Source organism: Coregonus clupeaformis, unplaced genomic scaffold, assembly GCF_020615455.1.
Source record: "Coregonus clupeaformis isolate EN_2021a unplaced genomic scaffold, ASM2061545v1 scaf0571, whole genome shotgun sequence".
Taxonomy (NCBI): domain Eukaryota; kingdom Metazoa; phylum Chordata; class Actinopteri; order Salmoniformes; family Salmonidae; genus Coregonus; species Coregonus clupeaformis.
This window is the reverse complement of record NW_025534026.1, coordinates 280394-300309: the sequence shown is the minus strand read 5'-3', so window position 1 is coordinate 300309 and position 19916 is coordinate 280394. Positions and strand designations below refer to the sequence as shown.

At 42.9% G+C, this 19916-nt stretch overlaps 2 protein-coding genes and 2 pseudogenes across 4 annotated transcripts; 1 reads left to right on the top strand and 3 right to left on the bottom strand.

The window, feature by feature from the left end:
* Positions 1-240: 240 nt before the first annotated feature.
* On the top strand, positions 241-2428 carry LOC123485092 (annotated as a pseudogene).
* Positions 2429-2659: 231 nt separating this feature from the next.
* Positions 2660-3489, bottom strand: LOC123485097 (ATPase family AAA domain-containing protein 5-like). The gene is made up of 3 exons (XM_045215984.1): positions 3410-3489; positions 2993-3145; positions 2660-2835 (listed from the first exon to the last, which is right to left on the bottom strand). Exons 1-3 carry the CDS (start codon positions 3487-3489, stop codon positions 2757-2759), a joined length of 312 nt encoding a protein of 103 aa, XP_045071919.1. The 3' UTR covers positions 2660-2756.
* Positions 3490-4377: 888 nt separating this feature from the next.
* Positions 4378-5951, bottom strand: LOC123485095 (ATPase family AAA domain-containing protein 5-like). 3 transcript variants are annotated; one of them, XR_006658865.1, is made up of 6 exons: positions 5926-5951; positions 5497-5642; positions 5291-5384; positions 5157-5221; positions 4847-5050; positions 4378-4514 (listed from the first exon to the last, which is right to left on the bottom strand). XR_006658865.1 is itself a non-coding variant. In XM_045215979.1 (5 exons), the coding sequence occupies exons 1-4, from the start codon at positions 5524-5526 to the stop codon at positions 4970-4972; spliced, it is 270 nt and encodes an 89-aa protein (XP_045071914.1). In that variant the 5' UTR covers positions 5527-5649; the 3' UTR covers positions 4378-4514; positions 4843-4969. The 3 variants fall into 3 exon arrangements, 2 of the variants coding, with proteins under 2 accessions (XP_045071914.1, XP_045071913.1); XM_045215979.1 differs by lacking the exon at positions 5926-5951 and having other exon boundaries at positions 4843-5050; positions 5497-5649; XM_045215978.1 differs by lacking the exon at positions 5926-5951 and having other exon boundaries at positions 5497-5649.
* A 5099-nt stretch (positions 5952-11050) lies between these two features.
* LOC123485096 lies at positions 11051-19636 on the bottom strand (annotated as a pseudogene).
* Between the last annotated feature and the right edge of the window lie 280 nt (positions 19637-19916).

Sequence of the window (19916 nt, the reverse complement as noted above, 5' to 3'; positions counted from 1 at the left end):
TGTTTAAATAATGTCACCAACATTTATTCATATTCATATTGAAATGTAACTAAATAAATATCTTAATAAAAACGAAGTCAGCTTTTGAAGAAGTTTGCACTTGAGATGAAAGTCAGTGAGATCTCACAGCAGCATAAAGAACCTGGAGAGCGAGGGGAACATAAAGTGCCTAGGAACAAATTATGCATGATCCTTGTTTCTGCATCGAGTGAGACCGGCGAACAACTAAAGGGCAAAGTTTTGTAACCTGCATTGATGTTTAGAAGATGAATTACCTCTAAAACCACGATTACAATGTGGGTTGCAAGGCGATTTATGTCATTAGTCGCCCGGAGAGGTATACACAAATGTTTTATTCAAGCCGTCAAGTCTCTCGTAACTTCTTAATTACAATTTTGTCCGGTGCTATTTGTTAGCTGGTTCTTGTGTTTGTAATGAGGGGTGTTCATGTCATTCGTTCAATCACTCGCAATGTATTTTCCGCACCTATTGTATGTTTCCCTCTATTCTTGCAGGGCAGTATGGCTTATTCTACCTACCCCAGGGCTCGCTCCCCGAACTAGAATTCCGATATCTCAACTGCACGTGCTGCTGGAGGAGTCGGATCCCAGTAGCAGGCTTTGAAACCCTGAATGGCACCCTCTCTTCTTCTATTACTCCTTGCAATGATGACAACAAGTCGCTGGACGCATACTACACGTCAGAGCAGCGAGATGTCATTCTGCAGCTCCTCAACAATGCGGCAGAGTCGGAACTCGCCGCTGTCAAGCTCCTTCGTGGCCGCAAGTCTGTCAACATTGTGGAATACAGGACTAGAAATGGACCTTTTAAAAAATCTCGAAAGCGTCATAAATGTGCCGCTTCTGAAACACAAAAAGTGCTGTCATTGTCTTCAACTCCATCCTCAACCCTCCGGAGAAGAGAGAAAAGAAAAGTAAAGGTCCAGCTTGCCAAGTTCATCAGACCAGAAGTGGAAAGGACCTGGCTAGAGGTAAGATGATTTAGCTAGAGTGATGGCCTTGAGGTCTGGACGTTGATGACACAGGTGGTAGAGCAGCCCACAGGGTCAGTCACCGCTGTCTGTACCCCTCAGTCACGTCAGCACAAAAATACTACATGTCAGTGTTATTACATGTGTATTAATCCATTTTTGTCTTTCTTCCAGGAAGCAAATACCATAGTGTCTATTGTGTGTGGAGTGAATAAAATAGCCTGGGCGCACGTGGATCGTGGCATGAACGTGTTGGAGTGGCAACATGAGGATTGCCACAACTTCCTGAAGGGAACCTACATGGCTTCTGCCTACTTGGATGACGTAAGTTGAATGTTTCCGACCGAGGTATTCTTGCATTTGTTTAAGTAGGTTAGCCCTGAGGCATGACTATGTTGTCAGTCTACAGCCATGTCTCAGGGCTAGGTTGCAGCTTAGGTGCACAATCATTGACTGTAATATCCAAATAGCCTAACTCCTGTACTGAATCACATCTCATTATGTGCCATAACATCACCAGATTTCAGTGTGGTATCCCACCTCCCCACGGCTGACTTCTTCGTTGTGGAAAAGCCGTCCATCTCCCTCCAGAACACCGCCCTGTACCCGGTAATGGCTCACATGCGTACAGTGGAGGCTATGCTGTTCGCCCTGTTGGAGCCCCGCTACACCCAGCCTGACATCACCGCTCCACCCAAGGTGCTCAACATGATGCGCACCGCCGTCGGCCGCCATTTTGACCTCATGGTGGGCGAGTCACGCACCAGCGGGGCCCAGACGGTGCGACAGATGATGACGGAGTCAGTGACTCAGAAGATTCCGAGGGTGACATTCCCTCACAACCTGTTGGTGAAATACAGGAACTCCTTCCAGATGGGTGGGCGGAGTCGGGGGGAGGAGCTGTGTGACGCCATTTTGCAGGCTGTGGCGTTTTACGAGCTGCTCAGTGAATCGAGTTAATGTTAGAGACAATTTCCATGCTCCATTTTCACCAGAGACAAAGACCGGTTGACTGTGTACAGTATGTGTGACCTGGTGGGGTCAAAGGTCACAGAGCTACCCTGAGAGACATGCATATTGGAGGCTTGATGGAAGTTGATGCTATCTTATATTTAAATGTATACTACAACACTTCCAACCTGTACACTCAGATGGTATTGCACTTGAGGTCTCAGTTCAGGCCCCACAGCTGAACTCAAGCCTCCCCTCATACAGACACCACACCTCATGTTTTCTTCACTTTCCCATGAATAGAAATGTTGTCAGGGACAATAGTAAAGCAGAACAGGCTTGAATGTGTACAGTGATATGTCACATGCGACCACCTGCATCTGTATCTTTATGGACAAATGTTTATAATGTCTTCTGACTCTGAAATACCTCTCAGATTTTAAACACCACCTCACTGAACCTGAGTGAAATAAAAAGTAACAAATACATGTTTTTATTTTGTTATGCATAAATATATAAAAATAGGATTTCATCAGTTAATATACATTTTGAATGCATACAGTAGAAACCTAAACGTCTCACTCATTCAATTCATATTTAAAAAAAAAAGTAATAAGCATGAATGAATGTACAGTATAATAGATATACAGCAAACTATCATGAAAACACATATGGGCTACATTCACTAAATCATAAGTCATTAACATAGGAGATGATAGCATTAACCTCCCTGTTATGCAGTGTAGAGAGCCAGACATGTTGCCTAGTAGTTTCAGATCTGTTTGTGTAGTCTTGCTGACTTCAATGGTCATTGTCATGGGAAATAATCTGCAAGGAGTCTCACAGTGGCCTTAGGGAGGCCCAGGTGAGTACTGCTGAGGTAATGCGGAAACCTAGGAGAAAAAGAAACAGCATTCATACAACAAATCGGTCATTTTAAGTCATCTAAGCAATCTTATTTAATTATAACTGCTTTTGGTCCAACTTTGTTTTCTCTTGGTAGAAATGAATAAGGTGCACCTCCTGCTCTCATGCAGTGTATTGACTCACCTGCCTTGGCCCTGTTCCTGAGTTCTCTCTGATTGGCAGATGGTGCGGAGGACAGGCAGGTAGTCCACGGCAACAGCCTGCTTGCTTCCCAATGTGCAGAAGGCTCTGCTTGAGAGGACGGTTCTGATGATGTCATATCTCCTTTGGACCATGCTGGAAGACAAACTGATGTTCAGATACCACAGTGACTCAATGGAACTGGAGCTTTACAATGAAAGTTATATTCAGTGTAACGTAATATCAGAAGGTTTTGTTTGCAATAATGCTAATTTCTGACTAGCCGTTTGAACCAAATTGTACAACATTACCAACTTGAGTGCCAACTTCACATAAGAATGGTAATTTAGCCACCAATGCATTTCTTACAGAGTGAAAAAAATACCCAGATAGATAGAACACTCAGGAGACTGCAATCACCTAGGATCACAGGAAGTGGTCTGACTGACCCTGAAACCCTGTCTGTGTGGGGGGCGACAGGAAGGGGTGAGTTTCTCCATCACCCCTCCCCCTCTGCTCCCCCTCCAGCCTCTGGGATCCAGTCCAGACCCCAGACACCCTGGCTAGGCACCTCTGGAAGCCCATGCCCTCACTGCAGCCTTGATCTCCAATGTCCTCTCCACAACCCCACCTCCAGGAGCCCTGATCCTCCTCTCTCATCTCATCTAGCAGTCCATCCTTAATCTCTGCCCCTGTCCAGAGAAAAGCCCCTGGCCTGCATGGACCTGCCTTATGTGGACACTCACTCGGTAGAGAGATATCAATGAAGGACATGAGGTCCATAAAGTCAGTTATTGCACCTAAGCAGTGGTACACCAACCCATCTGCCTTCTTCTCAGTTAGAAGTTTGTCATTAACAGTCTCAGTAATATTTGATGTACTTGGATGAGTCCTCCTCTGTGACAGTGAGGCTCTGTAAGGCTTTACTAACATGCTGTGAGCTGATCTGGAATCATTGGCACACATTTCTTTCTCCTCAGCCTGGAGCCAGAGGACACCTTAACTGGACTGGTCTGATCCAGGATCAGTGGGATCTGAGGGTGGGGGGTGGATGTCAGGGGGGTGTTGGCTCACTCTGAAGCCTAGGGCGAGTCGTTTTCTTTGCAGTGAGGAGAGGACTGGGCTGGGAAGGAGGAGCTCCAGGTTTGAGTAGAGCAGAGCTACACCTCTCCTCCAGCTCTAAGTAAGGATCTCCATCAGCTTGATAATGTCTGGTTTAGCCCAGGATTGGCACTGAGGAATCAAAGAGAAAGGCACCTCATACAGTTAGACTGTCATTCAATGTTGTTACCTGAATAAAAGCATTGGATGTTCATCTAGTTAAAGTTCTTTAAATCCCTGTGGATCAGTATTGTGAGGCCACAGGGCCTCTGAGTTACGTGCTTTAGAGTGGTCTGCAGGTCATGGCTGTGGTCAGAGTTCAGGAGCCCCAGCATGCTCTGAGTGCAGCCCACGTCACAGGGAGGATGGTGGGGAGAAGTATTTTCACCCACTGCACTGTCTTCCACTTCAGCAACACCCAGAGCTAGGGTTCACCAAAACAATCAAGTGATTCAATTGTAAGACTTGACAGGGACCAAGAAAACTAAGGGTTCACATTTTTTTACATTTTACATTTTAGTCATTTAGCAGACGCTCTTATCCAGAGCGACTTACAGGAGCAATTAGGGTTAAGTGCCTTGCTTAAGGGCACGTCGACAGATTTTTCACCCTAGTCGGCTCGGGTTAGAACCAGCGACCTTTCGGTTACTGGCACAGCTCTTACCCACTTAGCTACCTGCCGCCCTATACATGTGATATACCAACACACCTAGCCATTGAAGTTAGTCAGTTAATAGTTAGTCATCACTTACTCACTTCCATACACACCACCTGCAGGGTCCTTCAGTGGGGTTGCCCTCTGAGATACTTGTCCTCCTCCACTGCAGACCCAGAGCTGCAGCTGCAGTAGGCTACGTCTGATGTCTCCCTGGTTCACGCTCACCAGAGAGGTGAGTCCCCAGGATCCGTCCTTACGTTCTCAGCCAGACACAGCAGCTGCAGGTAACTGCAAACCTTCACCTGGGAGGGGGCATGACACAGACAGAAACACAATGGAGTAGCAGCTTCATATCATATCATGCACATTAGTTGAGGGGACGCAATGGTGCCTAGATGCTTTACCTACCACTGAAGGTGTTTTAAAAAGGATCGCTTTAAAGTCGCCGTCAAATTTTGCACTGAAGGAGGGATCTGAAGACAGTTTTCGTGTTAATTTTCAATACAGATTGAATTCATATTATTCAGTATATATACACACACCACTAGTGGTCAGTATCACAGGTCTCTTGGTTGTCGTCATGAAGGTCTTGATTGCTGTGAGGAATCCCACATCATCATCGAATATGACATCAACCTGCGGGAGAGCAGGTGCAGCTTGGTCACTTCATTAAAACTACAGTTATGCAGTCAAGTCTGCAACCTAGAACTGCTATACAAATAAAACAACTGACTGTTGTGTGGTTTACCTCTTCAAATAGAATGAGTGATGTGGACATCCTTTTACTCTGTCTACCTGTTGGTGGTTCTTCAATGTCTGGTGACAGTTGACTGACTAACCTAGGGTTAATAATATCTGCCTTCTTCACGGTCACGGTCTTGAGAGAGACAAAAACTGTAGGAAATAATATCAACTGATTAAACAAAAAAGACTAACCATAGCCACACCAGAGGCTGGTGGGAGGAGCTATAGGAGGACAGGCTCATTGCAATTGTAATCGATGGAATAAATGGAACGGTATCAAGCACATCAAACTTACTGAAATCACATTTTCAGCTCCGTTCCATTGATTCCATTCCAGCCATTACAAATGAGCCAGTGCTCCTATAGCTCCTCCCACCAGTCTCCTAAGATCCACACATGCTAAACTTTCAAGGTGTTTCCTGTTTTTCTTAACTGTTGGGTCGGTGTTCATCCTGTTTTGTAGATAATGAAGGGGCTGTCTATGATCTCTGGTTTACTCTTCTTCTTGAAGAAGTTTGCCAGCATCATGGAGGCTGCACTGCCACCCATCTTATGGTGAGAGCTACAAGGGGGCTGAGGCCCTTCCTAGAGGGTGAGAAAATCTTTCTGGGAGAGGCCACTTTACCTGTGTGAGGAGAGCACAAAATAGGTTTAACCCACATTCTCCATTGGACAAACACTATACAAAATAGCTCCTGTCACTTTAAATAAGTGATTTTCAGTAGATGGTTATGCTTAGACTGCAATTAAGTACTTTTCAGTTGCGGGGGTGCTTACCAGCTACTGTGTCAGATTTAGTTGAGGTGTTGTTGCTGTTGTAGCTACTGAGATGAGATGGTTCGAGGGTGGTGCTTCCTGGATCTCCACCAGGTGAGATTGGGTGGCCTCTTTCAGTTGAGTCAGGACGTGGCGACCACTGCGCTGGGAGGAGCGTTCACTTCGAACACCTGGAGAGGCCAAGGAAATGAGCAGTCAAGACAGCCATCTTACATATATTATGACTAGTCATACTGCACCCACAGGTTAGAAGATGACTGCATACACCCGTATGAAAGCTAACCTGTTTCTGTGAATCATATGACTGAATGAACATGTGTAGGCCTCTCCTGGTTCTCTGCTTTACCCATCTTATCTGATTATCCACAAACTGTAATTTAAAAGTTAAAAATAGAGGAATGTCTTTGTACCATACTCTAACACCAATCAGCAGGTCCTATGTGAATGGGACTGTAAGTCTTCTAAGTAGTCTCACACTGACCTTGAAGCCCAGCTCCTGAGCGCAGGCGTATACTGAGGCTGTCTTGCCCACTCCTGGAGGTCCTGTGATCAGCATGGTGCTACACAGATCTTCCTCCCAGTTCTCCTCCACTCCAGCCTCTCCCTGGAAGTCACCACAGTCCCACGAGTCTGCACAGCCAAACCGGAGGTCAACACTACAATCAATGTTATTCATGGAGGATTCATCGTCAGTGATGATATTTTTTTTTATGATACAGTAGGTGGTTTTATTTTACTATTTTTTTCCCACCAATTCATAACATCTAAAAGTGTTCTATTTTTACCATTGCTGTTGGCGTTTTCTTCTAGCTTCCTTTCCCGCTCTTTTCTCTTCTCTTCAGAGTCAGCTCTCAGTTTCCATTTCTTTAACCAACTGCAAACAGAAATAAGGAAATGCATTTAAGACACCATGCTATAAAAGCTAAACATTGAAGGAGCTAGCCGTGGTGTTAGCAACTCACCTGTGTAGCTTCTTTACAGAGGTAGGGTTGCCTATTACGTCACTGGAGTGCTGAGGGCGGTACTTCTCTGTCCACAGCAAATCCTCAATGTTGTGAACTTCACAACAGAAAAATAAAGAACGGTACATATCTTAAAGGCCATTGGCAGATCCCAATCAATGACAGAGCTAAAGCACCTCGGTAGTCTAGTGGTCTGGGGCATACACAGTTAGGACATACAAAATCAGACAAAGAAAAGTAAATACATTGTAGTTTCAACAACAATCTGTATTAGGAATCATCACCTCTCCTTTGGCATCTCTGTGGTTGGGCAGGATATACCTTCTGAGGAGATTCTGGTTGGTTTGGTGGGTTAGGGGTCAGTTCATGACCTATCCCCAGACCTTGACTCTCGTGCTGTTGCTGCCTGAGTCTTTGTGTTCGGCTCAGCCTGCTTCTTCTAGGCTGACCCCTGGAAGAGGGGATAAGAGACCCCCTGACTTGGTGTTCTAAAGAGGAACTATACCCAGTAAAGCTGGTCTCCTCTAACCCGCGGGCTAGACCTTTGGCGCTTGCGTACGGTTTCAGGGTCCTCCCTCTCATTCTGATGTTTCCTCTTCTCTCCTACAGAGCTAGGAGGAGATGTAGTGCCTATCTCTGTCTCTGAAAGAAAAGGCGATCAGTAAGACTGAATCTGATACAATAATATGGCCCACACAGACTGTATACATGACAATAAGAACATGACACAGATAGAATAGAGGTAACTACAGTCTCTCAATCTTACCTGGACTTTCCGACTCCAGTAAATTCTCTTTGTATTTCTTCAGCAGCATAGTGAAGACTCTTCTGACTGAGAACAGTGGGTTAGACACTTTGACCTCTTTAAGAGACCCCTTGCAGACAGACCCTGACAACGTATCTCTCCAGCCAGAAGTAATTGACCCCTCCCTCTCAGTCTGGTTGCGTTTAAGTGTTGAGCTGGACCACCAATTCAAAATCCGTCTCTGTGAGTGTTGGGGACTATTCACCTTATTAGTGTCCCGTTTCCTGGTGAAAATTGTGAGGGTACATGGTATTTCATTCTTGCCAGATGTAAGTCAAACTCCTGCTCCATGGCATTGGCCAGTGACTTGAGCCAGGTCCACAGACCCCATCACTTCCCTGCTCCTGAACGCTGTGTCAGCACTGGAGCAGCTTGACTCTGAAATCACTATAACATTATTAGGAGGGTCTGAGCAGGGGCTATCCTTGATGAGGCTTGTTCTTGCTTTGGGGTATCTGTTCTGCTTGAGTCTGTGCAGTCTACTGGTTGACCTTGACACGGAGAGAGGCACCTCATCATCAGACCCCCCAATATGACAAGGCGCCATCTTAGGTTTCTCTTTCACCTGCTCAGAAATTAGTCTCTTCCTCCCAAGAGGTTGTGGGGTTATACTGAAGTACTTTGTGATGTCATTGGATTTTGGGCGCCCATCCTTCTTCTCCATGGCCAAGCAGGGGTGATAACCACATCGTTCTGTATCAAATTATTTTCTGAAGTTGTCACCATTACTGTCATCACATCAATAGGGCACCCATACGTAAAAATGTATGCGCACATGACTGTAAGTCGCTTTGGATAAAGCGTCTGCTAAATGGCATATTATTATTATTATTCATATCATTCACTAGAATTGAAAGACAAAATGAAAGTTACTTTCACGTTTGTCTTCGTAAGGTGCTGGACTAGATAGTTACCTATAAAGTAGCACTTTCACAACCGTTGACACATTGTAAAAACACAGATTTAGCTAGCTAGACAACTTTACTTTCTGGCATGAGCTTCTGAACAAGTCAATGACTGCCTATCGAGAAAAACTTTAAACATACAAAAAACGTTTACGCTAATAATTTCAGAATTTAGCTTTTCCTAAAACATTAACCAGCACATGCAGCCAAATGTTTACATGTTGTGTAATTTACCACTTCCGTATGTTCACATAGACGCGCCAAACCCAGATCGGCCAATCTGACAGTAACTTGAATACTAGCTCATTTAATATTTGGTCCCACCCCTAGGCACTGTAACGTTAGTTGCAGAAATTGTATTAAAAATGTTTTCATGTAAATTACTAAATCTGTGGTAGTAGGCTAACCTAAATGGACACATTTAACATAAAATGTAATATATTTTTCATGAATGTTGATATCAGATGAATAAAGAAAACTGACAAGGTCAAATGTATTTTATTTTAAATATAAAATCCCCATATCCAAAGTTTATAACATAGTTCACGACTTCAACGGTGGTTTGACAATATGGTGAACTGATTGTTTTCTACCCTTATATCCAGCCGATCAAAAACGTGCATAAAGGTACGAGGGAGTAAAAGACTGGTCCATGGAGTTGAGGGAAAAGGTGTTCGACGAAGCACCAAAACTACTGCTTTTGTTCAATTTGTGCACTCACACAACGCAAAAACATACAGCTAAGGCTTATACACCACTTGTCATTTAAAGATTTGAAATTATGTTTTTTTTTTAAATTACGCAGAACTGAGACTTTACTGAAAATCACCCCCTTTGGCATTTAAACGGAACCTAATAGTAGGATAGACACGTATCAACTAGGACCCATTTCCAATAAACAAACAGCATATTGCCTTTGAAGAAAAATCCTACATGTCCATAATCAGTGATAATCAGGTTCACAATGGGATATAGCTAGATATTGACATTATTACAATGTATACAAAGTGTCTGCAAGGAGTGTTGTCCAACACGTCCTAGCTCACCCGTTGAAGAAGATAAATGAACATCAAAAACGGCTTTTGAGTTCCCAATGTCCCTCAAACCAATTTAACCATAATACAGGTTCCAGCATGTCATAAAACGTCCATAGGTTGTAGTCCTGTTGTCTGGGATGCATTCATTAGTGCACACAGTAGCAAAACATTTCACAACAGAAAACGTTTTGCAACAAAAACAAGAGTTTCCTATTGGACAAATGCAGGTAGGTCCCTTCCCGCTTTGTCCCGTTTGCTTCCCCTTGGTTCCTAGTGAACACACCCCTGTAGAAGAGCTAAGCAGTCTACATGAAAGAGTGAATGTGCTGGCAGTTTGTGGTGCATCTTGGCTTAATATCCTCAAGCTATGGATGCAGAGAGTAGCATCTGGTCGTCTGCAAAATATCAGAGGCCACTGATCCTCCATTACTCAAGATATTATCAACAGAAACATGAGAAACAACATACATCAAATCAAAACAAATAAAATCCCAATAAGGTTTCAGGGGATTCAAGACAGACGGTGCATCTGACAATTGATGCAGTTGCGCAGAGTAAAAACAAAATGGTGATTCAACTCAAGTTTAAAACAATTCACTAATACAGATTATTACCAAGTGCTAAAACAATAGTCAACTAAAATGATCATTAGAGCCAAAGACAGGGTTATGGAATACAGATCATTAAGAGTGACAATGTTATCAATATGCATGACACTGTATATCCACTCAATATAGTTTCTGATTACAATGTGATAACAAAGGCAGTCAAACCATGATTACAATACCTTTCAAGTGATTCCCCCAGTTTCTTCACACCCCCGAAAACCACCAAGAATCACTCAACTGGCTCACGGTGCATAATGACTTGGTAAAACCCTCACATTATAGTGAGTCTTCATATGCCTGTGTTGTGTGTGTAGCTATATTTGTATGTTTTGAGTCAATTCAAGACAATCCTCGATTGATGTCTTCCTCCCACCTAACTAAGCACCAAGGGTGACAGTTATAACAATAAAAATGAATGGGTGGGATCGACTGCTGCCACCAAATGTCATCAGTTCATCAATCAGTCACAGAGCTTTTTGTCCTCTTGCCGTGCTTGGTCCCACCGCCCCGCCAGAGCTGCAGGCGATTGCGAGTGCCGTTGCAGGCGCCCTCCATGAGGGCCCGGTCAGCCTGGTCGTCCGCCCGGCGTTGGGCAGCTCCTCCTGGATGTGGCGGAGGCGGGACATGGCACGGTCGATGGTGGCCACGGAGACCAGGTTGAAGTCGTGCATGCTGACCAGGTGCAGCAGGAAGTTGCGGCATAGGTTGCGGCGGGCGATGTAGGCGCCGCACTTCTCCACGAACTGCATGCTGGCCTGGTTCATCTGGTTGTCGGCTATGAAGCTAGATACGGACAGGAAACAGAACACAACGGGAGGAAATGAGGTTAGAATACTGATTTACTAGAGAGAATGATTCAGATTAAGGACAACTTTTTAAATACATTATCCATGTTAGATGTAATCTCTCAAAGTGTCATGGCTTTATGTGGAATTCTAAATGATCTAACTACAGTAACATAAGGATTACTGTTTTTATCCTTACTTAAACACACCATTTATATCACATGTTAAGAGGTAAACTCTTCAAGGTGATGTGGCTGTATGTGTATTTCTAAGTGATCTACTATAGTGCCGTAAAAGGCTAGTGATTAGAGATACATACCCACAGCTTTTAGGTACATACCCATGCTTCATGACGTGCAGGTTCCACAGCTTCATCACCTCCTTCTCGCCCTCGTTGACGTCTGTGAACTCATCCAGTTGCTGTGGGCGGAACACTCATACGTTAGTCACGCAAAGACCAACACAACCAGAAGGTACATTTTAGTATGAGAGAAGCAAAGCACAGCTGTAGTTCAAGCCGACATTCATTTCTGTTGGCTTCATATAGGGTGTAATCCTATCTTGAGATGCTCGATTTTCATGTAAATCATACATTGATATCAATGGGATACTCATTTGACATGCATGTCTCCCAAGTTAGGATATGGGCCATTCTTTCTAAACATCAGGCAGTCATTGTTATGTTTTCTCTTGTGTTCTACTCCATTATACATCATCTGGGTCTGAGTAACAATGTGAGCAGAGGACTGACCGTGGCGGTCTTCTCTCTCAGCCACTCTGGGTCTCTCTCGTCCTCGCTGTCCACATCCATCTCCTGGGGTCTGAGGGGCATGCAGCTGTCACTGTGGAAGTACAGACGGTTGTGTCCGCTCACGTAGGTCCTCTGCTGCTCCAGCTCCCCATCCTCAGACTCCAGGAACTCTGACAGGCTGGGCTTTGTCCGTTTGGGCCTACAAGACAGGAGCAATGCATTAGGGGTCAGAGGCTGTGGTTAGGTTAGGTACACACATGCAGGCAAGCTAGTGGACAAATGGTACACGTGTACAAATTCTCAGCTAGCTATATGGCTGTGATGGTACCATCCAAGTGAAGATATATGAAATACGTTAGCCAATCAAAATTGCAGTTGTCCTTTCACATGATTACCCAGGAGGCTGAACATAACCAAGTTAATCTTTTTATTTCAGTGCTTTGATTCTGACATGCAATCCTTACTACTGGATGACTGAGGGTGAGAGCCAGTGAGATGAAAGTGGAGACAGGAGACGCCTTCTTTACCTGCACACCAGTACATGTGTCACGGCAGTCCTCTTGACGGGGCCGTTGCGGCTGAAAGCGAAGCCGGGCTGGCTGTGGATGTCCTGGGGGTTGCCCACGTAGGAGCCGTCGTAGCACTCATTGATGGACACGTCTATCCTAGCACCTTTAGGGTGAGGCTGGAGACACAGGGGACATCAATTCAATTCAAATAACTATTTATCAATATTCTTGACAACTCAAATATTCAACATACAGTATGCCAAGTACTTGGTAGTAGATGGCTTTAACATCTCTTTAGTCTTAACTATTTTTTTTTACCTGTATAGGGTTCATCAAAATACCAAATTAGCATAGGTTAATGGTAAACAGGAAAACGTTCAAACATGTGAATCCTGTACACCCACACACAAAGCCCCAGTCTCTCACCACGTAATTGAAAATGAAGCGGCTGTGGGACTGTTTGAGGTGTTTCAGCAGGCTGTAAAGCTTCCTACAGTTCAGAGTGCACCAGGGACAGTGGAGGTCGTCTCTAGCCTCCGTCTGCTGCCGCGTGTTGTTGTTGTACAGGAACTGCCATGGGACAAAAAGATGGAAGTTCATTACTGGTTTATTAATAAACTGAACCATTCTGAGTTATGCTCAAACAAGATTTTGTTTTACATTTAAGTATATTACGCTACTCTTCCCTGTACTTAGAGGTGTATCATGATAATCATAACCAGGTGTGTGCTACATATTAGTGATGGATAAGGTGAGTTTCCCCTTACTATGTAAAGCGCTGTGAAACATTTAATATTGGTGCATGAACAGACCTGGTAAAATATACGCAGTTTCTGCCTGGGTTCACACAGGATCTGTTTCTCTTTTCATCTGAATGTCTGTGCTGACAGAGGCCTTCACAGCTACAACCGGGAGGGGAGGGAGAGATGAAGGAGTCAGAGGTTAATAGATAGCACATCTTAGGGACATTATTATGCTAGTATGCTAGTGATGCAGCTGCACGTCGGTCTGGTCAATTTTATTGTAAAGTTAAAGTCATAGTATATTTATGGCTCTAGCATTGGTTAGATGGTGACCAAGGCTGCGTTTACACAGGCAACCCAATTCTGATTTCCCCCCACTAATTGGCCTTTTGACCAATCACATCAGATCTTTTTCAGAGCTGATCTGATTGGTCAAAGCAATGAATGAAAAAATTATCAGAATTGGGCTGTCTGTGTAAACGCAGCCTTAGCTACACACATTTAGAGTCACGTCAAGGCAAGAGAACAGTATACTGAAATTGTTGTGAGTGAATCTAATGGGAGGTTAGAATGTGTTGTTCCTTTAGGGTAAAAGCCAAGTAAGATGCTATTGAGTGTGTTGTGCCTCTTACCCAGCGGGGCAGATTTCAGTGTGCTGGGCCTGCTCTCCATGGGGCTGGAGCCATCAGAGTTGCGTGTGGCTAGGGGCTTGGCCACGGGGGCTGTGGACTTGTCGCTGGCGTCGCCTGTCCAGCGCAGAGTGAACTGCAGCGTGGGTCCCTGAGAGAACGTCTCGAACGGTGGAAGCCTCTGTGGGAGCAGAGCCGGAAACATTGTCAAAGTACCATCATACACACATTTCGATGTGGGAGTGTCCTACTGATAGTATAGTTGTCTTCACCAACCCTGGTGCTGGAGAGCTACTGGTTGGGCAAGCTGTTGTTTCAGCTCAGCACAACAACCCCTGATTCAATTACTCAACTGCTTATCAAGACTTTGATTAGTGTAATTAAATGTTTAGTGCTGGAACCAAAGCCTGCTAGGTTGGCACACACACATGCCTTTGGCACACTCACCTTCCCATCCAGAATGGTTTCCCATGTGGCTCGTTTCTTGCTGACGGGGCAGTCCTCCATCCCTTGCATGGACACTTCATACTCCCCATCCAGCAGCTGCAATCTCCTGCACATGACAGAGGTCCCTTATTAACTATAAGCTCTAAGTAATGCATTTAACATTGAGTGTGAACAGTTATAGAATATATGCAGTCATGGTTTCAATTCAGAAATAGGGTCAGAGTTTATAGCACCTTAAAAAGGCACTCACAAGCAGCTAAATATCCTTGAGGTCAGAGTGCAGCTTTAGCAGCAACTTGGCAATGACATTTTCCACCTGGGGATAAATGACTAGCATTTTGCCATATATGGTATGTTGTTTACCTGTTCTTGTCAAAGACAGTCATCTGTGCAACAAAGGTCTCTGTGGTCTCGCCATCTTCTCTGTGGGCGGAGCTTCTCTTCTTTCTGCTGGGCATCTCTGTCATATCTGAACGATGCAAAGAAACCAAACAAACAAAAATGAGACATTTGGCTCAAGAAAATAATGCCACATCATCAAAACAAAATGGCCACCATATTATTTATATATATATTATATATATAAATAAAATCTCCCTACAACTCATCTGTTCTCTCTCATATCTTCTGTATCCCACCCCTACCTTGTCACAACACAACTGATTGTCTCAAACACATTAAGGAAAGAAATTCCACAAATTAACTTTTAACAAGGCACACCTGTTAATTGAAATGCATTCCAGGTGACTACCTCATGAAGCTGATTGAGAGAATGCCAAGAGTGTGCAAAGCTGTCAAGGCAAAGGGTGGCTATTTTGAAGAGTCTCAAATATAAAATATATTTTGATTTGATTAACACTTTTTGGTTACTACATGATTCCATATGTGTTATTTCATAGTTTTGATGTCTTCACTGTTAATCTACAATGTATAAAATAGTAAAAATAAAGAACCTTGAGTAGGTGTATCCAAACTTTTGACTGGTACTGTATATATATATGGGTATCTCCCAACAACTAATCTGTTCTCTCTCCAAACAAACAGAGACAGACATTCAATTTTAGTGAGTCATCCAACGTCCCAGAGGGTGTTTTTGCAACTACTTGCCTATGTTCTCGTTGGCCTCGCCGTTCACAAGGCCGTTCATGTCCCTCCTCCCGGTGCGTAAGACCCTGAACAGGAGCGAGTAGGACTTGACCATGTGGCTGTTGCTGGGCTCAAACTCGATTACTGGACACCAGCAGGGAGGGCAGCGAGCCGGGCTTGGTTTGGTTGCTGCAGTCAGGATTCAAAGGCACTTGCTTTTTTACCTGTAGGCACTTGCTTCACCGGGCAGCTGACATCCTATGGAAAACAATGTTAAAGGAGAAAAGTTAGGATTTAACTAGGAGTTGAGTTAGGAGTTTGGTTTATAAACAATTTCACTTGATTGAAACAATATGAGAGAAACGAAGCGTGGTTTTTACCTTTCGTTTTTTATGGCAGACTTTGACAAGTAGCACCTCTAGAGAGACCGAGCTTTGTTCGTTTTCTGAATTCTGAGATGGCTTTTCTGTGAGAAGGAGAACGTTTTAAAAAAGGTGTAATGTTTCATCCTTTTGTCTCTTTTGTTTTTGTAAAATATCACACCAACACATTGGTATAAGGCATACAAATAAATTGCATTTGAACATTGTGCAAACAGGAGAGTATTGGTGGGCATACCATCCTTATGGAAGAATCCAGTGAAGGTAAGCTGCAGGTGCGAGGACAAGCTAGAAGAAAAAGCAGTAATACACAGTTAGAAAAGATGCAGAGCTGTGGTGTTGGTAACACTCCCAGGCAAAAGTCACATAAGGCTCCCCACCAGAGAACAGGGTTCGATCCCCACCCTTCCCACTGTTTCTCTCCTACTTGCCAGTCTCCACCTCTGATTTCCTTACTGTCTAAATAAAGTGAAAACACCTCAAATAAAATACATGAAAAGAAAACTATAACTATATGACTCAAGACTTTATAACTTATTATAAGCATGTATGAACCATTAAAACTTATAATACATCTTATAATATGTTATGTCTCCTAACTCTTACCTGTGAGATTCCTGCTCTCCCTTCATCTTCTCAACTCTGAGCAGCATGTCATCCACCTTGAACGTTTTCCTGAGCACACAAGTTCAACCACAGCACAAATTAGGCCCTTAGAAGTGGCTTTAATTTTGATGAGATAAAAAAAGTACAGTAGGACCTCAAAGATATGAACACGGCGGGATTGGAGGTCCGTACAATGGCCGTCCGTAACTTTGAAATTCTCTTGATAACCGCATCTACCGTTATAGAAAATATAGATTGCGTATTTACACGTGTAAGCAAGGTGTACCATTGTGTGTAGCCTACATAAGTTTGTTTTTGCATTTAATACATGTCCCGGTTTGATATTGACCGTTTGGTTACCGTCCAGTCTGTAAGTTTGAGGTTCTTATCTTTAAGGTTCTACTTTATACCATTTCTTACTACCATATAAAAATCATCGGATCCCTTTCAGATCAATCAGTGAACAATATGTTACCTTTTAGCATTTGTTCGAGTGTTTCTGTGGGTCATGAAGGTAAGAGTCCTGTGCAAGAATATAGGCTAAAATGGAAGCATTTGGAGGTTAATCATTAATACACCAGACATTGTGAAAATGAGAAAGAAATCAAGAAAATTACATGAATATATCTATTATTATATATAGAGTGCCTTCAGAAAGTATTCACACCCCCTTGACTTTTCCACATTTTGTTGTGTTACAAAATTGGATTATAAATTGATTGAATTTTTTGTCCACAATATACTATAATGTCAGAGTGGAAGAAAAATGCGGGGGAAAAAAAATAATACATTTATGGAAAATAAAACACGAGTATATTTTGAATAGATAGGTATTCAACCCCTTGAGTCAATACATGTTACAATGACAGCAATTACAACTGTGAGTCTTTCTGGGTAAGTCTAAGATCTTTCCAAACCTGGAATAGTATAAAGTAATCCTTCTTCCCCCACCCCCATAATAAAAAAGGGGAAAAAAAAGGTGGTTGTCCCACTGGCTATCATAAGTTGAATGCACCAATTTGTAAGTCGCTCTGTATAAGAGCGTCTGCTAAATGATGTAAATGTAAAAATGTAATATTTGCCCATAATTTTTTTATTATTCTTATAGCTCTGTCAAGTTGGTTGTTGATCATTGCTAGACTACCATTTTCAAGTCTTGCCATAGATTTTCAAGCCTAGTTAAGTCAAAACTGTAACTAGGCCACTCAATAACATTCAATGTCATCTTTGTAAGTAACTCCAGTGTATATTTGGCTTTGCGTTCTAGGTTATTGTCCTGCTGAAATGTGGATTTGTCTCCCAGTGTCTGTTGAAAATCAGACTGAACCAGGTTTTCCTCTAGGACTTTGCCTGTGCTTATCTCTATTCCTTTTATTTTTATCCAAAAGACTCCCTACTCCTTGCCGATGACAAGCATACCCATAACATGATGCAGCCACCACCATGCTTGAAAATATGAAGCATGGTACTCAGTGATGTGTTGGATTTGTCCCAAACATAACGCTTTGTATTCAGGACATAAAGTTAATTTCTATGCCACATTTTTTGCTGTTTTACTTTAGTGCCTTATTGCAAACAGGATGCATGTTTTGGAATATTTTTATTCTGTACAGGCTTTCTTCATTTCACTCTGTCATTCAGGTTAGTATTGTGGAGTAACTCCAATGTTGTTGATCCAGCCTCAGTTTTCTTCTATAATAGCCATTAAACTCTGGAACTGTTTTAAAAAGTCACCATTGGCCTCATGGTGATAGCCCTGAGCGGTTTCCTTACTCTCCGGCAACTGAGTTAGGAAGGACGCCTGTATCGTTGTAGTGACTGGATGTATTGATACACCATCCAAAGTGTAATTAATAACTTCACTATGTTCAAAGGGATATTCAATGTCGGCTTTTTTTCCCTTTCTTTTTTTGAACCCCTCTACCAATAGGTGCCCTTCTTTGCGAGGCATTGGAAAACTTTCCTGGTCTTTGTGGTTGAATATGTGCTTGAAATTCACTGCTCGACTGAGGCACCTTACAGATAATTGTACGTGTGGGGGTACAGAGATGGGGTAGTCATTCAAAAATCACGTTAAACACCACTATTGCACAGAGAGTTATTCCATGCAACTTATTATCTGACCTGTTGAGCACATTTTTACTCCTGAAGTTATTTAGCCTTGCCATAACAAAGGGGTTGAATACTTATTCACGCAAGACATTTCAGCTTTTCATTATAAAAAAATCTAAAAAAATTCTAAAACCATAATTCCACTTTGACATGATGGGGTATTTTGTGTATTACATTTTTATTGTCATTTAGCAGACACTCTCATCCAGAGCGACTTACAGGAGCAATTAGGGTTAAGTGCCTTGCTCAAGGCACAGACAGATTTTTCACCTAGTCGGCTCGGGGATTAGAACCAGCGACCTTTCGGTTACTGGCACAACGCTCTTAACCACTAAGCTACCTGCCGCCCCGTGTATATCAGTGACACACAATCTAAATGTAATCCAATTCAGGCTGTAACACAACAAAATATGGAAAAAGTCAAGGGGTGTGAATACTTTCTGAAAACACTGTACATTTTGTATATAATTTATGCATATAATATTGGCTTACTGCAATCAGGTTCCTTGTGCGGAGAAATCTGTAGATTTGAGTTGGCTCTGCAAATACATCATAACAATAATCATAGCCTGCTCAATAATCTTATTTGTAATGATTTTAGTCAGTTATTGAATAGAATTGTGGTATGAATGTATTCACAGAGTTGTATAGTATTGCAGAGCCTCACAGATATATCGCCTATGCATGTTATCGTTCCAGGCCCACTTTCTAATCAAATTTAGTCAGAGATAGGCCTCATATTAGTCAGTGTCATTGATATTAGTTGTGAGAAAAGTAGACAACAGTAACAAAATCCAAATGATACTCAATTGGTTATTTTCAAAGATTTCCACCTGGCTTAAAATCGTTACTTCCTGGTATAAGTAAAAAGTCTTGCAACTCACTTTCAAAGGCCTGTAGGAACAACTCATGGTCGGCTTGAATCTGCTCCATCTTCGGCTTCTTCACCGTGGTCATTACAGTTGTGGAGGCCGGGTAGACGGCGCCGTTCGCTTTACAACTGCCCCCCACTCATTACTTCACCTGAATGCTGTACATGGGGCATCCATGCAGATGAAACAAACATTATTATGGTCCTTTTCAAAACAAAGGAAGCATAATCATATCAGCTAGTTGGGTTAGCAAGCTACCTAACCTACTTTAGTACAGGCTTTGTATAACATATTTTTCCATTTCAGCATCCCATAATAAAATTAAAGATCATAGCTAACTACACACATACATTTTCTTGTGAGAAAGATAGAGATAAACACATTAGTTAGCTAGTTAACTACCGTAATGT

Coding starts and splice junctions, on each gene's coding strand:
- LOC123485097 (XM_045215984.1), bottom strand. CDS start 3,489: ATGGAGAAACTCACCCCTTCCTGTCGCCCCCCACACAGACAGGGTTTC. Junction 3,146..3,409: donor ACCACTTCCTGTGATCCTAG/GTGATTGCAGTC, acceptor TTTGTCTTCCAG/CATGGTCCAAAGGAGATATG. Junction 2,836..2,992: donor CAGGAACAGGGCCAAGGCAG/GTGAGTCAATAC, acceptor TTTTTCTCCTAG/GTTTCCGCATTACCTCAGCA.
- LOC123485095 (XM_045215979.1), bottom strand. CDS start 5,526: ATGTCCACATCACTCATTCTATTTGAAGAG. Junction 5,385..5,496: donor CACTCATTCTATTTGAAGAG/GTAAACCACACA, acceptor GCTCTCCCGCAG/GTTGATGTCATATTCGATGA. Junction 5,051..5,156: donor TTTTTAAAACACCTTCAGTG/GTAGGTAAAGCA, acceptor GCCCCCTCCCAG/GTGAAGGTTTGCAGTTACCT.